This window comes from Pezoporus wallicus, unplaced genomic scaffold (assembly GCF_028554395.1).
Source record: "Pezoporus wallicus isolate ANWC-B61680 ecotype Strahan unplaced genomic scaffold, APGP_CSIRO_Pwel_v1 contig_8819, whole genome shotgun sequence".
In the NCBI taxonomy this organism is placed as follows: domain Eukaryota; kingdom Metazoa; phylum Chordata; class Aves; order Psittaciformes; family Psittacidae; genus Pezoporus; species Pezoporus wallicus.
Window position 1 is genome coordinate 149923 of NW_026637548.1, and position 24612 is coordinate 174534.

Below are 24612 nucleotides of genomic sequence, written 5' to 3' on the forward strand. Positions count from 1 at the left end.
GCAGCCTGCACGCTGCCCAGCCGCGGCACTCCCGTGTGCAGTGCTTCCAGGCTTTCCACCTCCGCCCCCTCACCGGCCTGGGCACAGGCCTCCCGGCTCTGGCCCCTCCTCAGGCACCAGCGGTCGCTCCCGCCGCTCACCACAGCACGGCCGCCTCTGCGGTGGTGCACGGGCAATCCTCAGGGACTCGAGCGCGCTCTCCTGAGGCTTCTGCTCAACAACCGCCAACCTCCTCTCGGCTTTTTTGCTCTTTCAGCTTATTTTTCGCCCGTCCCCATGGCGTCTGTTACAGCTGTTCCCGGCACTCGTGTTCCCACAGAGCCCCGGTTTCAGCTCGTGACTGACCTGCCGGGTCCCTCCTCGAGACTCTCCTCACTGCACCGAGCCCCCTCCCCCCTCAGCCCCCCCAGTGCCACCGCATCGACAGCAGCGGCACCGAGAGGCCCGGATGGGCACAGCCGCGGCGGCGCGGGGACGGCCGCAGTTTCTCGCTCCTCATCCCCAGCCATGGCTGCTCTGTCTGGCGCGGCAGCCCCCCGGCTGCTCCTCATTCCTGGCAAGCCGGCCGAGTCCCCCGCGGCCGGCCGGCATCTTTCTGTTGTCCTGCCAGCAGGAGCCACCGCTCCGGGTCTGGAGGCCCCGCCGCCGGCCCGCAAGCGTCAGCGGCTGACCCACTTGAGCCCGGAGGAGAAGGCATTGCGCAGGTGAGTGGGGCCGGTGGCGGGGGCTCGCCGCGGGGGCGCCGCCGCGCTGACGGCCGCCCTGCCCCGCAGGAAGCTGAAGAATCGCGTGGCGGCGCAGAGCGCTCGGGACAGGAAGAAGGCGCGGATGGCGGAGCTGGAGCAGCAGGTCGGGGAGCTGGAGCAGGAGGTAAGCGGCCTGGGGGGCGGGGGTGGGGGCTGCGATTCGCGCCGCCGCCTCACTGCTTCCCGGCTCTGCGCAGAACCAGAAGCTGTTGCTGGAAAACCGACTCCTGCGCGAGAAGACGTGTAGCCTGGCGCTGGAGAACCGGGAGCTGCGCTGCCGCCTGGGTTTGGATGCTCTAAAGGCAGAGGAGGAGGGAGAGTCCGAGGTGAGTCCCCGCCGCGCCCCTGGCTGGTCTCTTCCTCCCCCGCCTCGGGCAGGGCCGCGGAGAGCCGCTCCTCGAATTGCGCATGCGTGGCGGTGAGCGGGGATTCCCGGTGCCGAGAGCCCTCGGGCTGTTGCTGCCGTGCTGTGGAGGGGACGCTTCGTGTCCCACAAACCCTGCTGGCCTCCAAGGGGAGGCTTTCCCACGCCGAGCAGATACGCAGCCCTGCGGCGGTGGTGTGGGAGTCAGCGGTTGAATAGTTCCAAGTTTCATCGTTCTGTTCTGGTCTAGAAGTAGTCGCCGCTCCGTTCATGCGGGTCAGTCTCGAAAGAATGGTGTATAGTGGAGAGGGTCTGGCTCGCACTTAAGTGACTTTGCAGATATATGAAAGTCTGAGCCAACTTTGAAACTGGTCTTACCTTCAGGTTCCTACTGCCCAAAAATAAATGGGTAATCTAGTGGTAGAAGCCTTTGCGTGAGCTGCAGGAGTATGTGTGTACTGCCAGCCAGAGCATTTACAGTGACTGACTGGGCTTTTTTCCTGTCACAGGTTGTGAAGGAATCACAGGTGGATGAGATTAGATTGGTGACCGGGTCCGCTGAGTCCGCAGCACTCAGACTACGTGTTCCTCTGCAGCAGGTGCAGGCCCAGCAGTCACCATTTCTGATAATTTCCACATGGATTCTGGTGGCAGTGACTCTTCAGACTCGGAGGTGAGCATCTGCTCCTACCTGGAACACCCATGAAATTCAGAACCACTGTGGATTTAAAACTAGTATTGTAACTTCTTTGTCTGAAGTCAGTTGATGACTTTTCATTGTTTGTTTTCTAAATCTTGGAATGCCATAGAACAGCTATGTTAGGCTGTATCCAGTGAGTACAGGAGTTCATACAACTTTTAACGAGTCCAGTTTCCATTAAATGTGATAGGCCGTTGCCTGAAACAGTCTTTTAGCTCTTACAGCAAAAGTGTACAAATGCGAAAAGCATACTGCGGTTTTACTCTTGTTGAAAACAAACTTTATCATTTTGCTGATGTGTTGGCAAAGCTGCTTGAACTTAAAACCTGACCCTTATCAATGACTTCCAGATATGTAAGGGCAGGAGCAAGGCACAAACACCTCTCCCACCCCTCCTAGACCTGCAGCTTTAATCATGGGCAGGTCTGATCACACCAGGCTCTGGTACCTGCTCTTGAGGAGCAAGATCTTGATGAGTTTCTAATAGGCTGTGAATATAAAATACATGTAGAATTCTATGGGGATTGTCAGTGCCCTTACAAAAAAAAGCTAACAGACCAAGAACTTACGAAACAGAAGTAATTGCCTTCGCTGTTCTTATAGCAGTGTTCTGTTATTGTGTTAGCATGTTTTAACTTCCAGATGAAGGTTAATAGATGTAGCAACTGATGTTCTGCTGTAACAGTAGTGGACTCTCTTTCTAAAACAATATTTCATTCTGCAGTCTGATCTCCTATTGGGCTTTCTGGACAGTCTGGACCCAGAGATGTTTCTTAAATACGCTGATTCAGAGTCAACGTGCCTGGAAAAGCTGGAGGAAGAGATCTGTGGAGAAACAAGTTCCATACCAGCCCCCCCCTCTCCCTCTTTGGGGTCCCCATCAGCTAAGCTGGAGGCCATTAATGAACTCATAAGGTTTGATCATGTGTACACCAAGCCCCTGATACTGGAGATTCCTGTTAAAATGGGCAACCAAACCAATATGCTAGTGAAAATTGAGGAAGTCTCTCTCTCTCCATCTGAAGACAAAGTTATCCCCAGGGTGCCAGTATCTGTGAAGGAGGAACCAGTAGACAGCTTCATGCCTGAACTGGGTACCTCTCACCTGCTTTCCTCTCATCATAGTCTTGCAGCCTCAAGCTCTCTGTTGGATGCCTGTAGTGACTCTGGATATGAAGGATCCCTGTCGCCCTTCAGTGACATGTCCTCTCCACTTGGCACTGACCATGCCTGGGAGGATAGCTTTGCTAATGAACTCTTTCCCCAACTGATCAGTGTCTAACCCAGTAGTGTTAACTCCCCTTGGATAAACAGGATAACAGAATAAGCCCCTTTGGGGTGGGGGTGGAAATCCAGTGCATTCAGGGAAGTGTTGCCAACTTCTACCTGTGCTAGTAAATGAAGTGATGGCCAATGCATTTCTGGTATCAAAAAACCCAGGGTGCCCTTTCCTACCCCCCCCCCCCCATCACTATTGGCTTATGAGGGAGGAAAGGTGGTTTCTCAAAACTTGCCAGTTCTATATGAACCTGAAAAAGCTTGTTTTCAATTTAAAGTAATTTTAACCCCCAAAACTGCAATGAGATAGTCAAAGTATAGACAGCTGTGTTGAAACTAGTCTGTGTATCTTACAGATTTACTATGTAAATACTTGTTTTACATTTGCTATGTAGAGTTGCTTTCTCCATTTAATATTTAACTGTTGGTGCAATTAAAGTGCAGTGCAGCTCACTGTTCCTTTTTTGCCTTCGATCTCAGTGGGGAGGAGAAAGTATGTGGGCCTTGCAGAATTTGAAACTTTAGCAGATTAGGTCTTGGTGCCTTGTCATTAAATCACCTTAATGCACCAATCCAGCAGCACTTCTGTAGTGTACAGAAGTGCTGCTGGCAGCTTCTGAGAGCATTTGATGTTGCAAACTGTTTGAGACAGATGGGTTTGTATAATGGCTGGAGCTGCTAGAGCAGAATCTGCAGCCTGAATAGGGAGTGCAGTTGGGCAGTAGCCTGATTATCTGAATGCAATTATTGTAATATCTTCCTGTTCACCAGTAAAGCCATTCAAAATGCTCAGTTTTGGTCAAGGTGGGTGCACTTCAAGTGGGGCCCAGTATTGCTGAAGCTGTGTGACGTACATGGGATGAAAAAAGGTGAAGATTGTGTTCCACACGAATTCCTGAAGCGTACAATTAACTTTGCAGGAGCTAATTTCAAATAACACAAGAGGACTTTTTTGTTGTCCCCATCCATTTGTTCCAACATTACAGCATTAAACCAACTTGAACTGGAGGTGAAACTGGAACCACGAAGGAAGAACTGAAGTTTTATTCTGAAAGTGAGAGCTGTTGCAAGGGTTTGCTCAGCTGCTCCTGGCTTCAGTTGTCATGCTGTGCATTAGACTTTGCCAGAAAATAGCTTGAGGTGAGGGAGGAAAGAAAATGGGGGATGGGACAAGAGGGTACTGGTTACTAACCAAGGTGATAAGATTGCTTTTTATACAAATGAAAAACCTAGCTTGTAATAAAGCATTCTCTCTGAGCACTGAACAGCAGTAAAAATGACAGCACTGTAGTATAGCAGAACTGACATTAGAAAAGTTAAACTTTGGAGAGTCTAAATTGTTGCTTGAGGCAGATGTTCAGTGGATGAATGAAGTGTTACATATAAAATAAAATGTGAATTTGTTTTAATAGTCAAACATTAGTGGCATAACAGATTTAGAACAGTGCTTCCTTTCTGGCAGCTTCAGCTTTCTCCCACCCTGCTGCTATGCTCCTGCTGAACACTGACATGCTCTTGGAACTATGTAGTTAAATTACAAATCTTGGGCTGAAGAGTATTTTACCCTCCAGCTGAACGACTGCACATACGCTCTCAAGGTGTTCAGTTTTGTTAGGAATGAAACACAGGCATCTAAAAAATATTTTAGAAAATTTATTGCAAACTGACATACAAACGGTGATTTGGTCCCCTGAGAAGACAGACCACAATCATATCGTATTTCAAAATAAAGTTTTTCCTAATACTGCATTAATTTGCCATCCCGCTTGTAAACAGCATGAATAAAATCTTTTAAGGAAGCTAACAACAAATGAAACGGGTATGAACACAGAAGTCTGAAACCACCCCACAGCTGCTTCTCTCTTGCCCTCTCCAGAAGGTGGCTACAAGAAGAATCTCTGTCTTCCCCGCCTAATTCCTTCTTTATCTTACTGTTCTCTCCTATTGCAAGGGCGGAAATTAATTATGAAAATGATGTTTTATATCAAAGCGCACTGCTTGGACACAGGGTTTTTTCCCCCACATCTTGGTCTCTGTCAGTAGCTCACCACTGTATTAGTGTGTCAGATGGCTGAATAACAGGAATCAGTGGTGCTGTATTAGCATAAAAAAAAAATTAAGAGGAAATGCATCTGTGAAAGCCAACCTTTGGTACAAATGTAACAGGAAGAAAGTAAGCTTAAAAACCATCTACAAGAATTTACTCTGCAAATTTGATAATGCAATTTTTATTTTTGAGAGGAAACCCTGCATCTAGATTTTACTCATTTTGGCCTCCCAGTTTTCTACACTCTCTTGCAATTTTTAGTGTTGCTGAAATGGTTTTGAATTACTTATCTTTTCAGTTTATTTAGGATTCAGAGCTATCAGCTAAAACAGTTCCAACCTTGAACTTTCACTATAATCCTGCAAGCTTAGAAACATGTAAGTATTTGGAGGTACTACGTTTTCTGCCCACAGTGACAACAATCTTCTCCGAACTACGTTGTTTGACTTTATACTCGAACAGTGTAGCATGTCAAAGGCTGTAGATTTTAAGCACACTTAGCAGCTTAATAATACATGAGAAGTTTTACAGAGTACATGCAAGAGATTTATAAAATTGGACATAATAGCAAAATAAAGGTGCACATGTTTCCCAATTTAATAACAGTTTCAGAATAGTCAAATTATAAGTTGCTTAGCAGGGTAATACCTATTCAAGTGTTGAAATGTTTTGGGTGATGCTCTGAAATGTTTTAGTAAGAGACAGCAAATGTCACAAAACCTTTAACGAGAGCAGCAAGATAGACAAGGGTTTAACAAATAGGGGTATCTTCTGAACAAAGCTTCTGGCGTCAGCTGTGTACTTGCTCTTTTATGTTAGCAAGATGTCAACAACAGAATGGGATGCTAAAACTGAACAGAAATTACTTCCCTGAAAGGAACTTCTTATAAAAAAGCCTCAATTCATGTATCTCTGAGAAAGCTCAAAGACTTCAGAACATAAGATTCTCTGCCTTGTTTTAAGCATTTTAAGCATAATGAAACTGTTGTGCATTGAGGAAAGGTACAAGCAATGACTCATCGAGGATTCCTTTTCTTAACACCCTCAGCTGAGTACAAAATTCTTTTGGCATACATATGTATAAACTATGTGACGTTATGCTAATGGCACATGCTCTGGCTTAAAATTTAAATACAGATTCCCACAGAAGACAAGCATCTTCACTACCAGTGCCAGCAGTCTCAGGTCCTCAAGTCTGGGACTTTGTTACAGATGATAACCAGCATTTGACCCTGTTTATGCCAGAAAGCAGCTCTGTTACCTGATTTGCTTACCGTGTTTATAAAAATTAAAGGATACCATTTATTTCATCAAAAGTTACACTGCCTTTAGCTGACTTTCCTATTCGATGCATACAAAGAATCACAGCACAGTGTAAGTGAATCAGTTGGCTGAGAACCACTTTTTTCCAGACTTTACATTGTTTGGGGAGGGTTGCAGCAAAAACCCACAAGCACAGTTTAGGAGCTAATGAGCCAAAGATGATGACTCAAGTTAGTAGATACCTTGCAAGCTAGTAGCTGGTTTACTTTCCACAAAGCAAGAGGTTTATGCTCAGCTATAACATTCCTTCCCTATCACACTGCAGAATGTGCAATTTCTACATGAGTTTGCATCAAGTACAAACCAGCCAGAGATGAAATAGTGTGAAAAGCTGTATTACCACAGGGATTGCTCTTCTGTCTGTGTCTAAAGTCAAAAGTATTTCTTCCTTTCCATATCTTTTTGTAGTTCAAATTAAACTAACTGACCAAGCATAGTATGTGCACCAAAGTCTTAATGGCTCAGTACGTGAAAGATGTGGCTTAAGCCACAGTTACATTCAATATTTGGATTTTATACTTTTACCAAGAACAATCAAGGGGATATTCCACCATTAAGCAAGATGGAAAGCTACTTCCTTGTTACAAAGGCCTCTGGATTACCCCCTCAGTAAAAAAAAGAATATTTAACATGCCAGAGTACAGAAATCTTGGGGAGTTTTTTCAGTTACTTTGTGATTGGCCAATCCATTTATAATTGTTAGTAAGAAAAAAAAAGTTCAGATTCACACATCAAACCAGAAAGAAAGAGGGAATTAAATAAAAAAGGAACAAAACCCATCTGAAGCTCACCATTCTCACTCTTCAGTCTGGTATCTACAACTCCATTTCTTCTTCTGCACACCCAGAGATTCCCAAAGTAGCATATGGATCCGGAGACATGGCAGTCTGTTGTGATTCAGGGAATGTTTCAGTTTGTGGGTCAAAAGCAGCTCTTGGTGTTGACTGCTTAGCTTGACACCCTTCTACACGCTGCTGCTTGAAGTTCTTAACAGAAACAGACTTCAGTTTATCTGAGAGAAATTCAGGAAGAGGTTTCCAAAGCACCAGCTCCATAGAAGGACGGCTCCTAGAAGGGATGGAGTCTCGGTTAAATACAAGTTCTCCAATCGCAACTATTAAATGCAGAAGACCAGTGAGTATCTTCATCCTTTGTGCTAGCCTGGAACTATATTCCAGAATCCAGAGACCTTTTATTTTCCCCTAATTAATTTCCTCTTCCTTAACCAGTTTCGTTACTTCTTGTTCTAAGCCTATATTTTCTTTTCCACCAAACTAAAGACCACTGTTGGTCACACTTCAGGACCACCTTCTTTTGGAAACTCACATACATGAAAATCAAGATACAATGGTTTATTCCACAAATTTCACTCTGTAGAAGTGAGGAGTACAAAACAGACAGCTTGATGACCACTACAGAGTTACGTTTACTTCTCTTGTACATCAGGACAGTTTTTCCTATTTTGAATAGTTTGTTACACAGTGTTGGCTGCATCATGCACTAATTAAGGTCATCTCCACAAACATGAGACTGGGTCTCTCTTTTCATTTGCATGTGTTAGCTACATAGCACCATGATTTCCTCCAGAACTTACATAGATTCTATTATTTTCTTTGTCAGGACTTCATCAAAATCCCTCTTCATCCCTTTTTTAAGGGTATCTGACAGGATAAGAGTGGGCAGATTGCTAACATTTCCATCAGCATGAACTTCCTCATCTTCATCAATTATCCTAGGAATGGAGGGGGAAGAGGGAGATAAATACTATTGAGCATTCTGTTAACAGGCACATCCACCGCAGACTACAGTTTCATGTCCGCACACTGCACTGTACCGTGTAGACATCCAACCTAGGCTGGGTACCAGAAGCAGCGGGGCCATGTTAACATGAGTTTCTCTTGGGCCAATATACCCTAAGAACAATTGTACGCATAGAAGCCACTTGAGCAGCTGTGCCACTTCTGGTACCTGAGCTAGCTTTGTTATCCCTGCATCATCCAGCAGTGTGCAATGCAAACAAACACTAAGAGAAAATACATAAATTCACTTCAGGGGAAACTGGGTCATTTGGTCGCATTACAGGAGCTAGCTAGTTCAGTTTTGCAGCAGCTTCACCTGCTCAATTCCCCATATCTTAACTGAAAAGGTGCTGAATGCAGTTCTTAACCTTTAACAATTTTGCACCAATTCCTCAGAGATTAAAATGGCACAAGAAGTATTTAGAACAAACTGGAGGTATCTCCTTTGGTTTTGGTAAACCTTTTAAAGAAAATTCAGCAGAGTAGCTGGGAAGGATGGGGAACAATCCTCTGAGAGGTCAAAGCAGACTGCATTACTGCAGCTATACCCAGATAATGAAGACATACATCACTACTCTGATTTACCTGTGAAAAAATGAAATGATCTAACAGTACCTTGTTTCCCTTCATGCATCAACTACGGAGTAATCATCTAAAAAAACAGCCTGGTTTATAACTTTCAAATGTTTGGCTTTCCTAACAACTGTCTTCAGTGGTCATTTTAGGTATTTCGGAATACTACCTCAACTGTCACCAACTGATAAATGCACATAACATTCCCAGAAATCTTTCAAAGACAAAAATGCATAGTACATTTATTAAATGACTGCAACAGACTGCCCACAGCCACCCCATTACCCCCATATCAAGCTATCTGCTATTTAACAGCAAGATGAACCTCAGTCTCATTGCCTATGTCCAGAGAGAGATCTTTGGTTCATGTTACTTTCTATGCTGACAAATTCATATCTGTCTTGAGCATTTAGAAGTATTAATCATAGAACAAGCTGCAACTGACTGAAAAAAGATTAACTCAAGTCTGACCAGATAACACTAGCTCAAATTTGAGCTCTAGAAACTCACAAAAGAGCATAAAGCCCCATTACGGTATACTGATGCTGCATGATTGTGAAAAGGTGGTTACTTATTCAGCATCTCTTGCTTTAGCACCCTCAATTTCAGATCATAGTACCAGCCCTACGACCCATTAGGACCACAGGCAGCCTAAAAAGCAAGTGCTTGAACAGAAGGTTATTACAGTGTTACTACACTGCTAAGTGCCAGATTTACCCCGTAATGCCCACAAAAAATGGAAAGCTCAGCAAAGCCAGTCTACTCAATCCCTGCATTTACCTGTCCTCAATTTCCTGAAGCTTCCTGCGAGCAACCTCGCATTGCTGTTCCCCCATTGTCTGATCCATTTCTTCACAGGGAATTTCTAACATGGCAGTTTCAGGACCGCTGCCATCATACTGACTTGCTACCTCCCCAGCTGCCTGCTGACCTGCACAGAGAATCCATTCTTCAGCGTTGGGATTCAAAGGGCAATTTTTGGCTCCTGTCAGTCTCTTCTTCCGCACAGGACAACTAGGAAACAAAGTAATTTTACAGCTGTCAAAAGAAAAACGTACCATTCTACAGGAAAAAATGTTAATAGAAAGCCATGTGCATATCAACAGATCTGACACACTATGGAAACAAACTCCACAAAGAACATGAATCCATGCTGCTCCTAAGAAAATGTGAATACCCATGCAAGAAAACCAGCACTACACAATTCATTAGGTGACTGAAAGGGATTCAGGCTCGTGTGCAACTTGGGGTAAGAATTCCAAACTGAAACAATGATAGAAGTTCCCTTCCTGTACACATTGTGGGTGAGATGTGCTCAAATCTTTATCGAAAATAAAAAGCAAATTAAGTATTTTCTGGCTACAAAAGACAAATTTAATTTACCCTTCAGTCTCTTCTTCTAGCTTATGCTTCTTTCCACAGCGAACAGAGCCACTGCAAAAGAAAAACAAATGGTTATTTAGATTCTATCTTCCAGTGACACTGAGATTTCAAACAATATTTCCCTCCCTTTAAAAATTTCACTTGCCGCTAAGAGCAACAGTCATAGTCTGCTACCACCTGTGAAGGGACAATAAATGACACTTTGTTCCCCAAAAAGTCAAAGGCAGCTGTAATTACTTCGTTTTCCAAGCAGAATTCCATGCTAATTTCTCCTCCTTTACATTATTTGCTTTTTTTCCACAAGGGGACAAGTCCAATTTCTGAAAAAATGCTTCAACAAGCAACAAGTGATCCAGCTTCAGTCTCTTAATACCTGGTCTCCCAGTAACATACTCAAATTAATGATGACCAAACAACAGTTTATGGAACAGCTTTTTGTGCTTGCATATGAGAAAGAGCAAGTTAAAGTAAAACGTGCATGAACTTAAGATCATGCCAAGATGTCAGTAAACCTCATCGCATTTCTTTCCACTTAGGAAGCTCCTCACTTCCCTCACTTACAAACCTGAAGGCCGTTAAGACGCGTGCAACACAATTCTAACATCGTACAAGTGAAACGCTACGACAAGAAAACACATTATAGCTTGTCTCGAGAAGAAAACCCGTTTCACGCTGCCCCGCAGCCGAGAAACACGTTCATCCCCTCGCCGCGGCCGCTGGCTCCGCACTTACTGTCCGAGGCCCTGCTGCGGGTGCGCGGCGCTCGTGAAGGAGCCCACCGGGGCCACCGGCGAGCCCTCGTTGTAACTGCCCAGCGCGGCGAGCGAGGCCACGTCGAAGCCGCTTGTGAGGTACAGGCCGGAGGAATGGCCGCCATCGGTACCGTCGCTTCCGTTCCCGGCCATCATCATCAGCATCGCGGGGGGCTGTAGGCGGTCGTGGCCGCCGACGGCGGGCTGCGGGCCGTGGCGGTCGGGGGCCGCGGCCGGCGCCTGCGGAAACTCCACGGCAGGGCCTGCGGGGACGCGCTGGCAGGACCTGCCCAGCGCTGCCATTTCCTGCTTGGGGAAAGAGAGGACATCAACGCCGCCCATCCGCACCAGCGGGGCGACCCTGCGGGGGGGACCGGCCCGGGCTTCGCCGCGCCCCGGCCCGAAGCCGCCCTCCCAATGCTGGCGCCGGCCGGGCCCGGCCCCGCCCGGGGCGCTCTCGCAGAGACCCGCGCTAACAAAGCCCCGCGGCCGCGAAGGTGAGCCGGGACGGCGGCACCTCGGTGCGCCCTGGACTCCACTGGGCCCGGCCCGGCGCGGCAGCACAGAACAACTGCCCACGGAGCGCTCACCGCTAGGCCGGAGCGGGCCGGGCCGGGCCGGGCCCGGGGGGGGACGACACCGCCAGAGCGCGAGTCCTTTCCAGGCCTTCCGCAACGCCTGCCGAAGACGGGCGCGGGGCACTATGGGAGCTGTAGTCCCGGCGGCGGCGCGCGGGGCACTATGGGAGTTGTAGTCCCGGCGGCGGCGCGCGGGGCACTATTGGAGCTGTAGTTCCGGCGCCCCCAAGGCGGCCTTAGGGCAGCAGCAGCCGCGCGGCGGGACGCCCCCGAGAGCGGCAAAGCGCCGGCAGCCATGGGAGCGCGCGGGCGGGTGGAGGCGCTGTTGTCCCCTCCCCTCACCTCGGCGGGTGGCGGGCAGAGCCGCGGGCTGGGGCGGGCTGCTCCCGGGGACGTGAGGGCTCAGCTCCGAGAGCTGCCGCGGCGGGACGCAGAGGAGCGGAGCCGGAGGTCCATGGCTCCCCGCCAGGTGAGCGTTGCCGCTCTCGGTGGCTGCATGGCGCGGGGGGCAGCGGGCGGGTTTGTGCTCCGACGAGGGGGACCGCGCCTGTGAGAGCGTTTGCGGTGGCGGAACGCTGCCGTCCTGATGGGTCGAGAGACACTGAGAGCACCAAAGGCTAGAGGTGGAAGGCAGAAACGTGTTTTAATGGAGTAACAACTTAATGCCTTGGTACCTTTTATCCCTGAAGTGTAGTTTACTAAATTTTGCAAAGGAAATCGAATTCAGCCCATACTAAGAATGGAGTCCCAGCCCCTGCTGAGAGGGTGTAGTGCACGTAGCAAGGTAAGTACTGCTTTGGCCTCTGGGGCTCTGGGGATGGCTCCTGCAGGGAGTTTGTAGCTTTAACAGGGATGCGCACATGTGAAATTTTCTGGTTTCATCTCTACTTTTACGTTTAGATGAGCAGGCTCATGAAGTGCTGTTTTTTCCTTAGACTCCTGGCTGTGTTGTAAAGCGGCAGCTGTGAAAGCGTGTTGGCTGATTCTTACGGTTTACATTGGATGTAAATTGAATTTTGTGTGTGGCGTGTTTCTGAAATGGCGTGAAAGTCCGTGTAAGCCGTCAGGAGGAAAGTAGTTTACAGAGCATACATGGAAGCTCCAGTGTGACTCAAGATGCTGGTGTAATGAACAGACCGATTTGGGCAGGAGGAGGAGCAGAGCTATCATAACAGAACATAAGCTGTGTGATGTATGTTAATGGTTCTGGGGTGGTTTTGTTTGTTTTCTGTCTGTTATAGATTCCAGGTTGTACCTATGAGACACACAGATTATCTTGTCAGTATTTGGTTAACAGAAGGGTCTGAGCGTGCGGTGCACCACCTCTGCTTTTATTTTTTCTATTGTGCTTGCTGCAGCCCTTACTGTTAATTCATTGCTTGCTTGTCATTCAGAGAAGCACTTTTTATTCTCGAGGAAGCTGTACTATGCCATCAGCAGTGCAATGGTTGTATTGCTTATGATGAACCTGCATACTTGTAATTGTTGCATCTCTAAAAGATGTCAGTGATTATGGCCAAAGTCTGCATGATTTTTTTTCTCTTGCTGCAGGTGTTTGACAGTTTATGTAGTTTTCTGAATGAATGCTTTCACTGTTCAAAACTCAATTCATTATATGTTTCGCTGTGATTTTCTCATAGATGTTACACGCATGTGGGTTCAAGGCTCTATCGCTTTTCATTCCCATTACTCTCTTCTGTTTTCTAGCTCCCCAGCTGGACCTTGTTTCTGGCTGTTTGTGCTGTTGGAATTGGAGGAACCTTTCAGTATGGGTATAATGTTTCCATCATCAATGCCCCCACCCAGGTAAAACATGGTCTCTTGTTCCCAAGGTTGTTCTGCAGTAACGGAGGTGTCCTGTCTAACCGGCTGAGAGGCCACATGCACTTCTACTGTGATCACAATGGCACCAAAGCAGGCTTCCTCTCCTATGAAGGATTCTTGTTGCTTTTCAAAGTGGTTTCATGTGAATTTGTAGCTCCCATCAGAGGTGTTGTGTGTCAGATAAAAGTGACAAATAGGCCACATAAAAACCTCTGTTAAAGTCTGTTTTAGAAGGATTAACTGACCAAATAAGGAGCATCTTCCAGTTACACTTTTGACTAAAATAGCCCAGAACATTAAGAACAGAGTATAACATTTTCAGTTGGAACAGACCTACAACTCAGTCTAGCTGCCTGACCGGAAGTTAAAGCCTGTTACTAAGGGCATTGTCCAAATGCCTCTTAAATGCTGAGGTTTGGGGCATTGACCCCTTCTCCAGGAAGCCTGTTCCAGTGTCTGACCAGACCACATTTCTGTAAAATGTCACCACCGTTTCCCCTGATGCAGCCTTGAACCGTTCCCATGTGTCCTGTCAGTGGATAACAGGGAGAAAAGATAGTTACAGTAAAAGGCAGCTTACTGAGAAAGATCTTAGAGAGTCAAGAACTTTAATGTGTAGTGTCCAAGTATCTTGTAGGTATTTTCACCTACTTGTTACATTTGTGTCCCTTGTGCTGGCCTTGAGGATTCTGCATATTTTGTGGGTGACTCCAGAGGATCTGAGCAGATGGTATGTTGAAAGTGATGGCTATCATCTGCTGTTAGCTCATTTATTTTCTTTTGAAACTGTGAAAATTGAATTTGCTACAGTATCATATGCTTGTTACAAAGGTTAAAATAAGCCGTTTGTGAAAGAACATGTAATATGCTGGAAAGGAGGGGGAGGCCAGGCAGTTTTTTCTTCTGTTAAGTCTTTGTTTGCTGGCTAAAACCGGAGCCTCTGATTACACATAATGCTCCACATTCATCATTCTTTTCTGCAGCATATACACAGGTTCTTAAATGAAACCTGGACTAATCGTTATCACAAGGCACTAAATCCAGATCTGCTGACTTTTCTTTGGTCTGTCATCGCTTCTGTATTTTCACTTGGGGGCCTGTGTGGAGCCCTTGTTGGAGGCAGCATGGCAATTTGGCTGGGCAGGTGAGTTCATCAGGTTCAGCATGTTTCCTTCTACTTTCTCACTGGAATAGAAAGTACATAAATGGAAAAAAGTGGGAGAAAATGTACCTTAGGTGACTAAAAATGGTTTTCACTTTGAAGCAGAGTTTTCTAGTAGAATTTTACAGTTTGCTCCAATGTGACTTTAAAAGGTGAGATTTGAGTTACAGCCTTCCAGTCTAGTCTTTCCATGACATTTATTGGAATCTAAGTAGGAGTATATGCACATGTTGCATGGCAGGAAACACAGGTCCCAAGTGAGCATTTGAAGCCTTCATGCCAGTAAAGGCATACTGTGTAATTTGTAACATTTCATGTGCATGCTTTATAGATACAGCATAAATGAGCAAAACCCCACTCCTTTCTTCAGTATAAACTCCATTTTTTTTCTGTATTACCAGAAAGGAGATGTTTAAAGAGCATGTTATTGCAGATTTCCTTATTTTTTATTTTTTCCTATTTTTTTTTTGTCCTATTTAGGAAAGGAGCTCTTTTGATGAATAATATTATAGCAATACTGGCCTCCATTTTAATGGGGATCAGTTTTCCTACAGGATTGTTTGAGTTGCTGATTGTTGGAAGGTTTTTGATTGGCATAAATTCAGGTGAATTCTCTCCTATTCCTACTTTCAGTAAACTATGGTGAATGCTAAATTATTGTTACTGCTTTTTCTTTAGGTGTTATGATACGTGTTTGTGTGCTACTTTGTAGATACGATGACAAAAATGTTATGTAGTCTAACTTGGAATCTGAAGGCAGCTAAAGTAACAGGAAACTAACTAAGTCTGATTTCGTACATGTTTTGGTTCAGTGACAAAGCAAAATCTATTAATAGAAAAATGTTCTTCCATTTACTTGCAGGTGTTGGGATCTGTGTGCAGCCTCTGTATCTTGGGGAAGTTGCCCCAAAACATCTCAGAGGTGGCATGGCCATGGGGAGTTCCATCTTTCTGACTGGGGGGATTCTGATTGGACAAATAATTGGTTTGAGGTTAGAAATGCATTTTGTTTTCCTGACTTGTGCTACTTGCATGTAAAGAATTCCAGTTCCCTGCAGCTCCCTGCAAAATATTCATTGTGGCCATTGCAGCATTAGTGAATCAACTTCACGCTTTACGACGTCTACCTATAAGAAGAAAACCGTCCTTTTGTCACCTTATTCCCACAGCTGCACACCATCTCTGCTGTCTCCCCAGGGAGGTATCCTCAGTTTAGAACAGCATCAGTAAAACAGTTACATTTACACTTTTCTGAGTTCCTTTCTGTCCTAAATTATTGTGTAATTCTCCAAAGCAAGTGATGCTGCTGACCTGAAGGTGATGTCCGTATGCTTTTGCTTTCCTGCGCTGCTAGAAAACAGTTTTGGAGAACCTGAAAATAATGCTTAAGTCCAACACAGCAATAAGCTAATTAATTGTAGGGTTTTCCCTCTTCCGTCCCTTCTTTTTCCCTGTCTCTCCCAGGGAATTATTAGGTGAAGAAATGTATTGGCCTCTGTTGCTATCCAGCAGCTGTTTACCAGCATTTGCCCAACTTCTATTCCTGCCATGGTTTCCTGAAAGCCCCAGATATCTTCTTATCGACAGGGGTGATGAGCTGAGCTGTGTCAAAGGTAATTTTCAGTGTTTATACTTTCTTTGTGTCTTCAGAAGGGTACAGGGAGTATCTTGGGTTCCAGATTCTCCTTTTGTCTGTATCAACACAGCATATTTTTATTGCCTAGTGCTTTTTGGCCCATGTTTTTCCTTCAGTGAGCTTATATGAAAATAGGGATTGTGGAACTCAGGAGTCTGTAATTGATTGTGAACACTTCTCTTCATACTACGAGAAGAAAATAAACATCACAAGAATGGTTTTGTTTTTTTTTTTCACACGAGAATGCAGAAGGCACTGAGGCTATTCGGGTCCTCACATGCCATGGAGAGTGTTTTGCTTGCCAGGGAGACCAGGTGGAATAGTGCTCCATACAGTAAAGTATTAGTCCCTATAAGTAAACAGGTCCAATTAATTCAGTTTAAGGTCTGTTAAAAAAATATGAAAAGGTTGTCTCTAAAATAATAAGTAGTTAATAAAATTGAAAGGACAGAAAAAAGAGATTCCAGTGTACAAATTTGGACATTAAAATACACATTTTCAGAAATGTGTTCAGCGTTTCTACTTCTGCTGGTATGGTAATACTGATACAGTTCACAGTGACATAAAATGACACTTGTGATCCCTGTGTCTTCCATTTAAAATGGTAACTAAATGAGAGACTGTAACAAAGAAAGTTTTACCTTCTTAGCATTGATAGGGTTGTATTCGGTTCAGTTTTCATTTTATGCATAAATAAAGGAAAAATATTTCTCTTGCTTTTCTTCTGTTCTTTTGATGTGCTGTTGATGAACATACGAATTTTTACCTGTCTGGAAAAGGTACTAGTAGATAGACCAGTGTGTCTTGTGGCAAGATCTTCAACATAGGAAGCAACAGCAGTCCACCACAGCAAAAAATGTTGGAAACCAGCAAGCAAAAGCCAAGTCAAAAAGCAATGTTTCCATATCCCAGCAGATGCTGGGTCGTGGTGGAAGGAGGTATTTTCCAGAAGCTGTGTGAGTGTTTTCTTCTTTGTTCAGCTTTGAAGCGATTTCATGGTTCTTCAGAGTATGGAAGGGAGATGGAAGACATACAGCAGGAAAGCTTTGCCTTGGATGGGGAGAAGGCCAAGAAGCCCTGGCAGTTATTCACTGACCGTGCTGTAAGATGGCAGCTTATTACTGTTATTGTGATGAATATGGGCCAGCAGCTCAGTGGGATAAATGCTGTAAGTTTTCATACCTACAAACGGCTTTAATAATGATTTCATTTCCATGTGGTTTTCAACCTTTTATTAAAACAAAAGATCCACATAGAGAAGCCCAGAAAATGGGATAAGCGGGAAAGAATATTTTAGTTGTACTTCTGTGTTTTTCTCTTAATTTTTTTCTCATTTCTGTGTTTCTGGTATGTAAATTCTTTAAAGAGTGACTTAATACTTGCACATTCTTCTGAGAAAGTAGATGAAGGTGGATCAGCTCACCTGCTGTGTTTGGTTTCAGAATGTAAAGTGCTATGTTCAGTAGTTTGGATAATTAAATTTGCTTGTATCGTAGCAATGTATTTACCTAGATGTGAATTAAACAGATTCTTGTTGCTGTTTATGCTGCTTATTCTTATTTAACTCAATTTTTATTTAACTAAACTTATGAGTTTAGTATGAACTTGACTTTGTTTCCAGTGGATGATTTAACTTCCAGGAAAGCCCCATTAGTATTTACTTTTTTCCTGTTGTAGATTTATTTCTATGCAACTTACATTTTTGAACAAGCTGGGATCTCAGCAGAACAAATCCCATATGTGACGCTTGGCACTGGAGCTTGTGAATGCCTCACAGCCCTCACATGTGTAAGTAGCAATTTATCCTACCTCCTAATGTCAAGAGTACAGATGCCTCTTGAACAGGAACACTGGTAAATATGAGATCAACATGGTAATGGAAAATGATGTCTTGTCCACAGGGTTTACTGATTGACTACGTGGGAAGAAGGTATCTCATCATTGGGGGTTACCTCCTTATGACCCTTTGGAGCATTGTTTTAACGCTCTCCCTGACTTACCAGGTATGAAGCAGGACTCATTAATGTTACATGATATGACTGTAGTGAGTGAAAATCTGTGACACTCAAAAGAAGCTGGAGGAAAGGTTTAAACAGCAGCATAAAAAGTGACAGCACTTGAAAGATTTGATCAGCTGCAGAATGCAGTTGTATTTCCTTAAAATAAGAGATTTAGTCATGTATTTGTCTTAAAGCTGCAGCTGTGTTTAATGCTGACAAAACTAAGTGATGACAAAATGGCATTTATTTTAGCAGTTAAAGTCATTTTAGGATGAAATCCTCATAGTGATGATACTAAACATTGGTGTTCAGTCATTGAACTGTAAAGTGAACAAACAATATTGTCAGGATGCTGAAATTCAAAAGACACTTAAGTTCAAAGTGTAATTTCACAAAAGCTATCGGAAACTCACTGGAGAGATTCACTTCAAATTATGCTCTACGCTTATCACACAAAGATGACATCCTGCCCCGCTTTTTACCTGCATGGTTGGAGTGAGGCAAGCTGCTAGGCTAGGCAGCAGGTTGAATGAGTCAGCCTGGGCAGAGGCCTTGGTTTAATTGTTCTGATTGTAACTTCTGTAAATGTCTCTGTTTGCTTTTGAATAATGGGATTTCAAGCTTTAAGTTTGGTCTTTCTAATGCACCTGGTTTTGTATGTATAGAGCAATGCTAATGTTTCTTTACTGTGCTATTGAAATTTATGTATAGATAAATAATGATACAGGAAGAATCTGTTCATGCTGTGAAAGCAGTTGGTGGCAGCTAACTCATGCATCAGTATAAAATATCAAAATAAACTGACAAAATGCTAACAACGTGTAATTGCTGCGTTCAGTGTTCATGTTGATTTGTAGCCTCAGAGGACTAATTCCAAATCTCAGCAGAAGTACTAGACTGCATTTAGTACAAATTACTAAATGAACAATATTTAATTTCTCTGAAGCAATACTGTTAAATAAGTCAGCTGTAAACAACCATGAATGACTGTTTTGTTTGTCTTAGAGGCAATAAAATCACAAAAGAAAATGTAACTGTTAAGCCAGACTTTAAAACCGGATTCTCAAAATCTGAACTAAACCTTCTTCTCTTCTGCTGCAGGAACTGTACCCATGGGTGCCTTATGTGAGCATGACATCGATCTTTGCCTTCATCTTGAGCTTCGGGTTGGGGCCAGGTAGGACCCAGTAATTAATGCATGTTCTGAAGTGGTGAGGGGGATGGCAGCAGCTGTGCTCTCTAAGCCAGGCACTGATGTTTCTGTAAGGCTGCTGTGCTCTGGCAAAGGAACACAATGAGCCCGTGTGCTGGTGCATTTTGCCTCCATAGCCTCAGAGTGTGGCTCAGCTATGCGTTAGGAGTCTCTGTTCTGCCTCGAGTTCAGTCCAGTCAGACATGAAGCAAGCAGCAGCATATTTGGTTTTCCCTACCTCCCTGAGCAGTGCTGCAATGGGACTGCTCCTCAGGAGGACACTTAGTGGATGGGCAGAGGATTCAAAAATGTGCCATTATGAATATATATACAATTAGGTCAACAGCCTCTTGTTTCTGAAACTCACTCCCCAGGTGGCATAACAAATACCCTGATAGCTGAACTGTTCATACAGTCATCACGTCCTGCTGCTTACATGATAGGAGGGACCATCAGCTGGGTTAGTTTCTTTACCATTGGGATGCTCTTCCCCTTCATAGTGGTAAGTGTGTGCAACATGTTTTCCCGATTGCCTCGCCTCTTGTTTATTCTTCTCTTGGACTCCATCACAGTGTTATTTCCTGATGCAGTAGCACTTAAACATAGGGTGCTCACTACACCTCAACCAAGTATAACTAGAGTCAATCCCTCTTAAAGGATTTACTATTTTTCAGAAAAAAATAGTAAACCACGATAAATGAAAATGGAAAGTAATGCCTGAGTTTCAGAGCAAAAAAAATGGACCACAGAAGGCATCAAAACTAGAAAAATGTCATCAGATGCAAAGATCCAGATAACACATCTCTTAATGGGGCCTTGTGCTTCTGTGGCAAAGTGAAGTAGAAGTAGTGACTGGGGCTTGCAGTTCGCAGCTCTTGAGCGCTCCCAGAGCGCTGTACGGAGGGTTTTGTGATCAGGATTACTAGGAAACAGCAGAGGCTTTCATCCCCAGCTTTGTGTTCCCAGTTGAGAGTAAAACATGCAGGAGCAGCAGGTGACAGGGCAGCCTGACCCCGCAGTCCTTTCTTCTCAGTTGAACTCTTCTCAGCAAGATAGTTGTTTTTTTTAATGAACAGCATTGGCAAATACGAACATTCAGAAAAATCAGATAATCTTAACACTGTGGATTGTTCCGTTGGGTTTAAATGGTCTTCTTTTTTGTACTACCAAGTGTGTTGCTCAGGGCTTGGTAGTCTTCTATCTAAAAAAAAAAACAGTGTAAAAGGTTACATATAAGGTAAGGATATGTTAAATGGCTTTTTATTAAAACTATCTGAGCAGCGGCATTAGGTGTGAAACAAAAAGCTTTTTATTTTCCAAACACCACTGTTGGACTTGAAATATGTTACACTCAAATTTCTTTTTCAGAACAGACTGAAGCAGTATTGCTTCCTGGTTTTCTTACTGGAGTGCTCCTCCGTGGCTGCTTTCCTCTTCTTTGTAATTCCTGAGACAAAAAACAAATCTTTTCTGGCAATCAAAAAGGAATTTCACAAGCTTAATTTTGGAAGAAATAAAAAGGAAATGGAGCTTTCTGAAAGAAGACAGCTCTATGATGGGTTTTAAAAACCTTCTGTGGGATTTCATTGCTGCAGAACTTCCATGAGGATTATGAATAGCATCTTCTAAATTAGCTGTGCAATGCCATGAACAAGCAGTTTATTCAAGCCTCCTGTGTATTTAGAGGACATTTAATAAAAGGCAACTTAAATAACTTCTTTGAAAGACTTAAGGACATTCCTAATCTAGTCCCACCACTGTATCTGTACAAAGACAGACCAGCACCTGTCTGAATTACTGCTTTTTTAACGCGTTTTATTAGAAAGACTTCTTTCCTAAAAAAGTACAAATAAAAGAGATTCTGGGGTTTGAGTTTGGGTTTATTTTTTTGCCTTAACTAGCATCTTAACATTTTCAACTGAGCAGCAGGGTGAAGATTCTAGTTTTGAAGGTCAGTTCCTGGCACACTGAGATCACCATCACAAAAAGCACTAGGAAGCAGAGAGGACAGCAGCTAAATACTTTTCACCTCCACAGATCCTTCAAGATAGTTTAACAGAACAGAGCCAAGGAGGACACAGAGCTTGAAGGACCTGTTGAACGAGCTGTCTGCTTCATCTCCACCATTTTCTCCAGGGCTCTTTCTCAAAAGAAATCACTCGTATTTTATCAGTCAAAATGTAAGAAATCCTAATTACATCCAGTGTTTGTGTGCTCTGTGATACTCTTGTCTGTGCCTGTGACTCCTGGTACACTGGTCCTACCTACTTTACCCATAACAGCTTTTCCTGGCTGTCAGCATTTCCCAGTTCCATCTGTTACTCAGTAAGTGCTGGATTTCTCTTACGCTTATCTCCCTTCTCTCAGAGTGAAAGATTTTAGTGAAAAGGTAGGAAGCAAACACTATTTTTCTCACTTGGTAACTGTATTAGCTGTTTAATTGAAAAATAGCATTAACAGTAAAGGAGGCAGCATCAAGAAGGGATCTTCTTGTTCTTTAGTTTATCCTTTAAGTTTGCAAAATACTTCATTTTGGCTAAAAGCTTCTTTGCTTCCTGAAGGTCATCTGAAATTAAAGGAAACAGGATTAGTTACAGAGGCTGAATTTTCATCCTCAAATCAATCTCAATATTTCAGTGACAGCACCTGCTGCAGCACTAAAAGCTGCAAGTTGCAGGGACTCATAATACACTACTAAACCAGGATGCCTACTGGTTTCATCCTGGATCACTTTGGAACACCTCAACTGAGGTGTTCAGCACCTGCTACTCCGCTGACAGCTTCTGTTGGCAGAGCAAGATCCCCCAAATGCAAGTCTGAAACCTCAGAACTGGTGCTAAATTTGGGTAAGTCTGACCCTCCAGCTCCTCTGGGAACCAAGCAACCAAACCAGTTTTTAGTACCTGCATTCCCATGGGAAGGGATTATCTGGGTACAGACTGAATTAACTGGAACTTTTGTACTGGATGGGGTTTTTTACAGCTAATGCGAGGTCCTGAATTTCCTGCATCAGCTGAAAGGTCAGTTTTTAGTATTTATTCTAAATATCATACAAAGAACACTTGTGTTTGCAGTATTTCTGTTCCGTAGTTCAGGATATATTTGCCAGTAGGAATGTGGGGTTTAAGCATTTAGAACAGGTTTGTATGGCAGCCAAATGCTTCACAGGAACAGCTACCTCTTTCAAAAGCTGCAGCCACCTCTCTGGTCAGTTCTTCTTGTTTAACTGTAAAACAAATCATTTCATTCACTTTTTGTTACATACTTAATATACTGAATACCACTGCATTTTGACTGTCTGTGTTGGGAAACCTAGTTGATAGCCTCACACTCTTCTGGGAGCTGAGAGAGCTTTTCATCTTAACGCTGTGATTCATGTAATTACAATTACAGGCAGATAAGCTTCTTCGATTAAACAGGTTTACAGACAGCAACTGCAATGCAAATCAATGGTCACTAACTTCCCAGAGCTCTAAGTTACTTTTGGTGTTCACTCTGCTACAATTAATTTTATTCTATTCTACTTAGTTTTTATTTTTGTTTTTCTAATTGCTTTTGGCACGCTACTGTTATTGCAAAGAATTAAACAGACCACTAAACTCCACGTTTTGGGCATCACCAACAATACAACTGAGGAAGTTGCTTGTATAAGGATAATAATCACTTAATATAATGGGTTTTAAGTTAAAGAAGGTGAAAGAAATATAATGTCAGTATAAATCAAATTATTTATTGTGGTCAGTCAAGCATTTTATTAAACTTCATTTTGAGTGGTTTGTTCTTTTACAAGTCAGTTGCTATCCCTCTTTTGCCACCAGAACAGGTACTGCTGGGCAGACTTTCTCCAGACAGAGCTGTTCTTTAAATTAAAAATGGCATAAACTGGTAAAGACAACTTTTTCTGGGGGAAGCTCTTGCAGTGAGTCAATTCAAGACTAAGACAAGTTAGAGATACTAAAATATGTTGATAAAGAGTCTTAGACTCTGATATTACACAAGATAGAGTATTTTAGAGCTATATAAACACCTCATATTATAACCTACCTTTAATCAAAGTGTCAATTTCTTCAAGGATACCGTCACTTTTAGACTCTGCTAATTTCTCATTAATTTCCATGATTTCCATGAGAAACACAGAGTCTGCATCACAGTCTGTCTCCTGTGCTGGCTCCATTCCATGCAGCTCCAGCTGTGAAACGATGGGGATTTGGAAATGCTCATTCTTACATCTATTTCAGTGTGAATTTTCTTGATTCTTTAGTCCCTGAACAGGGCTCACTCGGATTCATAGCTGATAAACTTGCATTTTATTCCAGGAAATATGCATGAGTTGGCTTAAAACCGACTCCAGAGGTAAACCATGCAAATCAGCTGTTGGCCAGAGGGAAAAAAAAAATCGCAGCAAAGGTGTTGAGGCCAGACCGGAATTTCCAAGGAATAGCTATAGCCAAACACAGTGCGAGATGCAGGAAACAAATTAGGATGACATGAGCAGCAAATGAGATGGCAACAGTCAGTGAAATGTTAAAGAAAATATTTGAAAAGCTTATTAAGTTTTAAGACAAGGTTGGTTTTGGTCTCCTGTCAATCTCTAGTAGCTCTCTGCTTCAGAGGAACACAAATCAGTGTGTTGACGATGGAGCCAATGTCTGATTCAGTGTATTACTGCCCCGGTCACTACGATCAGCTATAGGAGCAGTGACAAAATACACAGTGACACCTTACCAGATAGATGCCGCGGCTCAGAGGATTCAGGAGGGTTTGATAGGCCTTGTTAATCAAGGACGAGTGTTGCTCAGAGTAGTACTGCTCCTCCTGCACATGGATGATAAATAACAGTCACAAGTTAGTACCCAGCGGCAGATGCATCACACTGCTACCTGCAGGCAGCGCGCTCTCCAGCCACAAGCGTGCGTAAAGCGGAAGGGTGGTTTCTGGCAGAGCTGGGGTGCGGGGAGCCAGCACCTGTGCACGTGTCCCCGCGCTCGGAAGCGCCAGCCCCGCATCGCCATTCTCCGCCGCGAGTCTGGGCCTGCAAGTCTGCTCTAAGCACCGGGAAACAAGAGCCGGGGAGTGCCCGCAGCCCCGGCCCTCCGCCGCCACCCAGGACGGCGCAGCCGGACGCGGGAGGCGGCTTCTTCCCGCCCGGAGCCCCTCAAGCGCCGCACGCCCAACCCGGAGAACCGAGCGGGCCGCGCCGGCGGCAGACCGGCCGCCTCCCGCTCGTCTCTGCGCTCACCGGCGGCCTCGCGGTT

General features: G+C 44.1%; 4 protein-coding genes across 8 annotated transcripts; 2 read left to right on the forward strand and 2 right to left on the reverse strand.

Annotated features, from left to right (window-relative positions):
* The first annotated feature begins 482 nt into the window (after positions 1 to 482).
* Positions 483 to 3541, forward strand: XBP1 (X-box binding protein 1). The gene is given in 6 exon segments (XM_057406168.1): positions 483 to 704; positions 774 to 870; positions 944 to 1072; positions 1620 to 1673; positions 1676 to 1783; positions 2535 to 3541. Coding segments are annotated over 6 exon segments (1143 nt in total). The 5' UTR covers positions 483 to 507; the 3' UTR covers positions 3093 to 3541.
* A 3632-nt stretch (positions 3542 to 7173) lies between these two features.
* CCDC117 (coiled-coil domain containing 117) lies at positions 7174 to 11560 on the reverse strand. 2 transcript variants are annotated; one of them, XM_057406169.1, is made up of 5 exons: positions 10946 to 11560; positions 10214 to 10264; positions 9611 to 9844; positions 8053 to 8190; positions 7174 to 7526 (listed from the first exon to the last, which is right to left on the reverse strand). In XM_057406169.1, the coding sequence occupies exons 1-5, from the start codon at positions 11305 to 11307 to the stop codon at positions 7274 to 7276; spliced, it is 1038 nt and encodes a 345-aa protein (XP_057262152.1). In that variant the 5' UTR covers positions 11308 to 11560; the 3' UTR covers positions 7174 to 7273. The 2 variants fall into 2 exon arrangements, with proteins under 2 accessions (XP_057262152.1, XP_057262154.1); XM_057406171.1 differs by lacking the exon at positions 8053 to 8190 and having other exon boundaries at positions 10946 to 11338.
* A 579-nt stretch (positions 11561 to 12139) lies between these two features.
* On the forward strand, positions 12140 to 22418 carry LOC130597548 (solute carrier family 2, facilitated glucose transporter member 11-like). 4 transcript variants are annotated; one of them, XM_057406164.1, is made up of 12 exons: positions 12140 to 12327; positions 13251 to 13349; positions 14351 to 14511; positions 15010 to 15134; positions 15392 to 15521; positions 15994 to 16142; positions 17146 to 17333; positions 17843 to 17953; positions 18067 to 18168; positions 19267 to 19342; positions 19732 to 19859; positions 20726 to 22418. In XM_057406164.1, exons 1-12 carry the CDS (start codon positions 12283 to 12285, stop codon positions 20921 to 20923), a joined length of 1512 nt encoding a protein of 503 aa, XP_057262147.1. In that variant the 5' UTR covers positions 12140 to 12282; the 3' UTR covers positions 20924 to 22418. The 4 variants fall into 4 exon arrangements, with proteins under 4 accessions (XP_057262147.1, XP_057262149.1, XP_057262148.1 ...); XM_057406166.1 differs by having other exon boundaries at positions 21919 to 22418; XM_057406165.1 differs by having other exon boundaries at positions 20731 to 20937.
* Positions 21778 to 24211, reverse strand: HSCB (HscB mitochondrial iron-sulfur cluster cochaperone). The gene is made up of 4 exons (XM_057406172.1): positions 24083 to 24211; positions 23402 to 23546; positions 22536 to 22583; positions 21778 to 21923 (listed from the first exon to the last, which is right to left on the reverse strand). The coding sequence occupies exons 2-4, from the start codon at positions 23529 to 23531 to the stop codon at positions 21832 to 21834; spliced, it is 270 nt and encodes an 89-aa protein (XP_057262155.1). The 5' UTR covers positions 23532 to 23546; positions 24083 to 24211; the 3' UTR covers positions 21778 to 21831.
* Between the last annotated feature and the right edge of the window lie 401 nt (positions 24212 to 24612).

Excerpts from the sequence above, each read along its gene's own strand:
- CCDC117 (XM_057406169.1), bottom strand. The coding sequence starts at position 11,307 with ATGGGCGGCGTTGATGTCCTCTCTTTCCCCAAGCAGGAAATGGCAGCG. Across the intron at positions 10,265-10,945 it reads CCGCAGCAGGGCCTCGGACA|TGGCTCTGTTCGCTGTGGAA; the intron begins GTAAGTGCGGAG and ends TTTCTTTTGCAG. Across the intron at positions 7,527-8,052 it reads AAGAAAATAATAGAATCTAT|GAGCCGTCCTTCTATGGAGC; the intron begins GTAAGTTCTGGA and ends CATCCCTTCTAG.
- LOC130597548 (XM_057406164.1), top strand. The coding sequence starts at position 12,283 with ATGGAGTCCCAGCCCCTGCTGAGAGGGTGTAGTGCACGTAGCAAG. Across the intron at positions 17,954-18,066 it reads GCCTCACAGCCCTCACATGT|GGTTTACTGATTGACTACGT; the intron begins GTAAGTAGCAAT and ends TCTTGTCCACAG. Across the intron at positions 19,860-20,725 it reads TGCTCTTCCCCTTCATAGTG|AACAGACTGAAGCAGTATTG; the intron begins GTAAGTGTGTGC and ends TTTCTTTTTCAG.
- HSCB (XM_057406172.1), bottom strand. The coding sequence starts at position 23,531 with ATGGAGCCAGCACAGGAGACAGACTGTGATGCAGACTCTGTGTTTCTC. Across the intron at positions 22,584-23,401 it reads AATTGACACTTTGATTAAAG|TTAAACAAGAAGAACTGACC; the intron begins GTAGGTTATAAT and ends TTTGTTTTACAG. Across the intron at positions 21,924-22,535 it reads GGCTGCAGCTTTTGAAAGAG|ATGACCTTCAGGAAGCAAAG; the intron begins GTAGCTGTTCCT and ends CTTTAATTTCAG.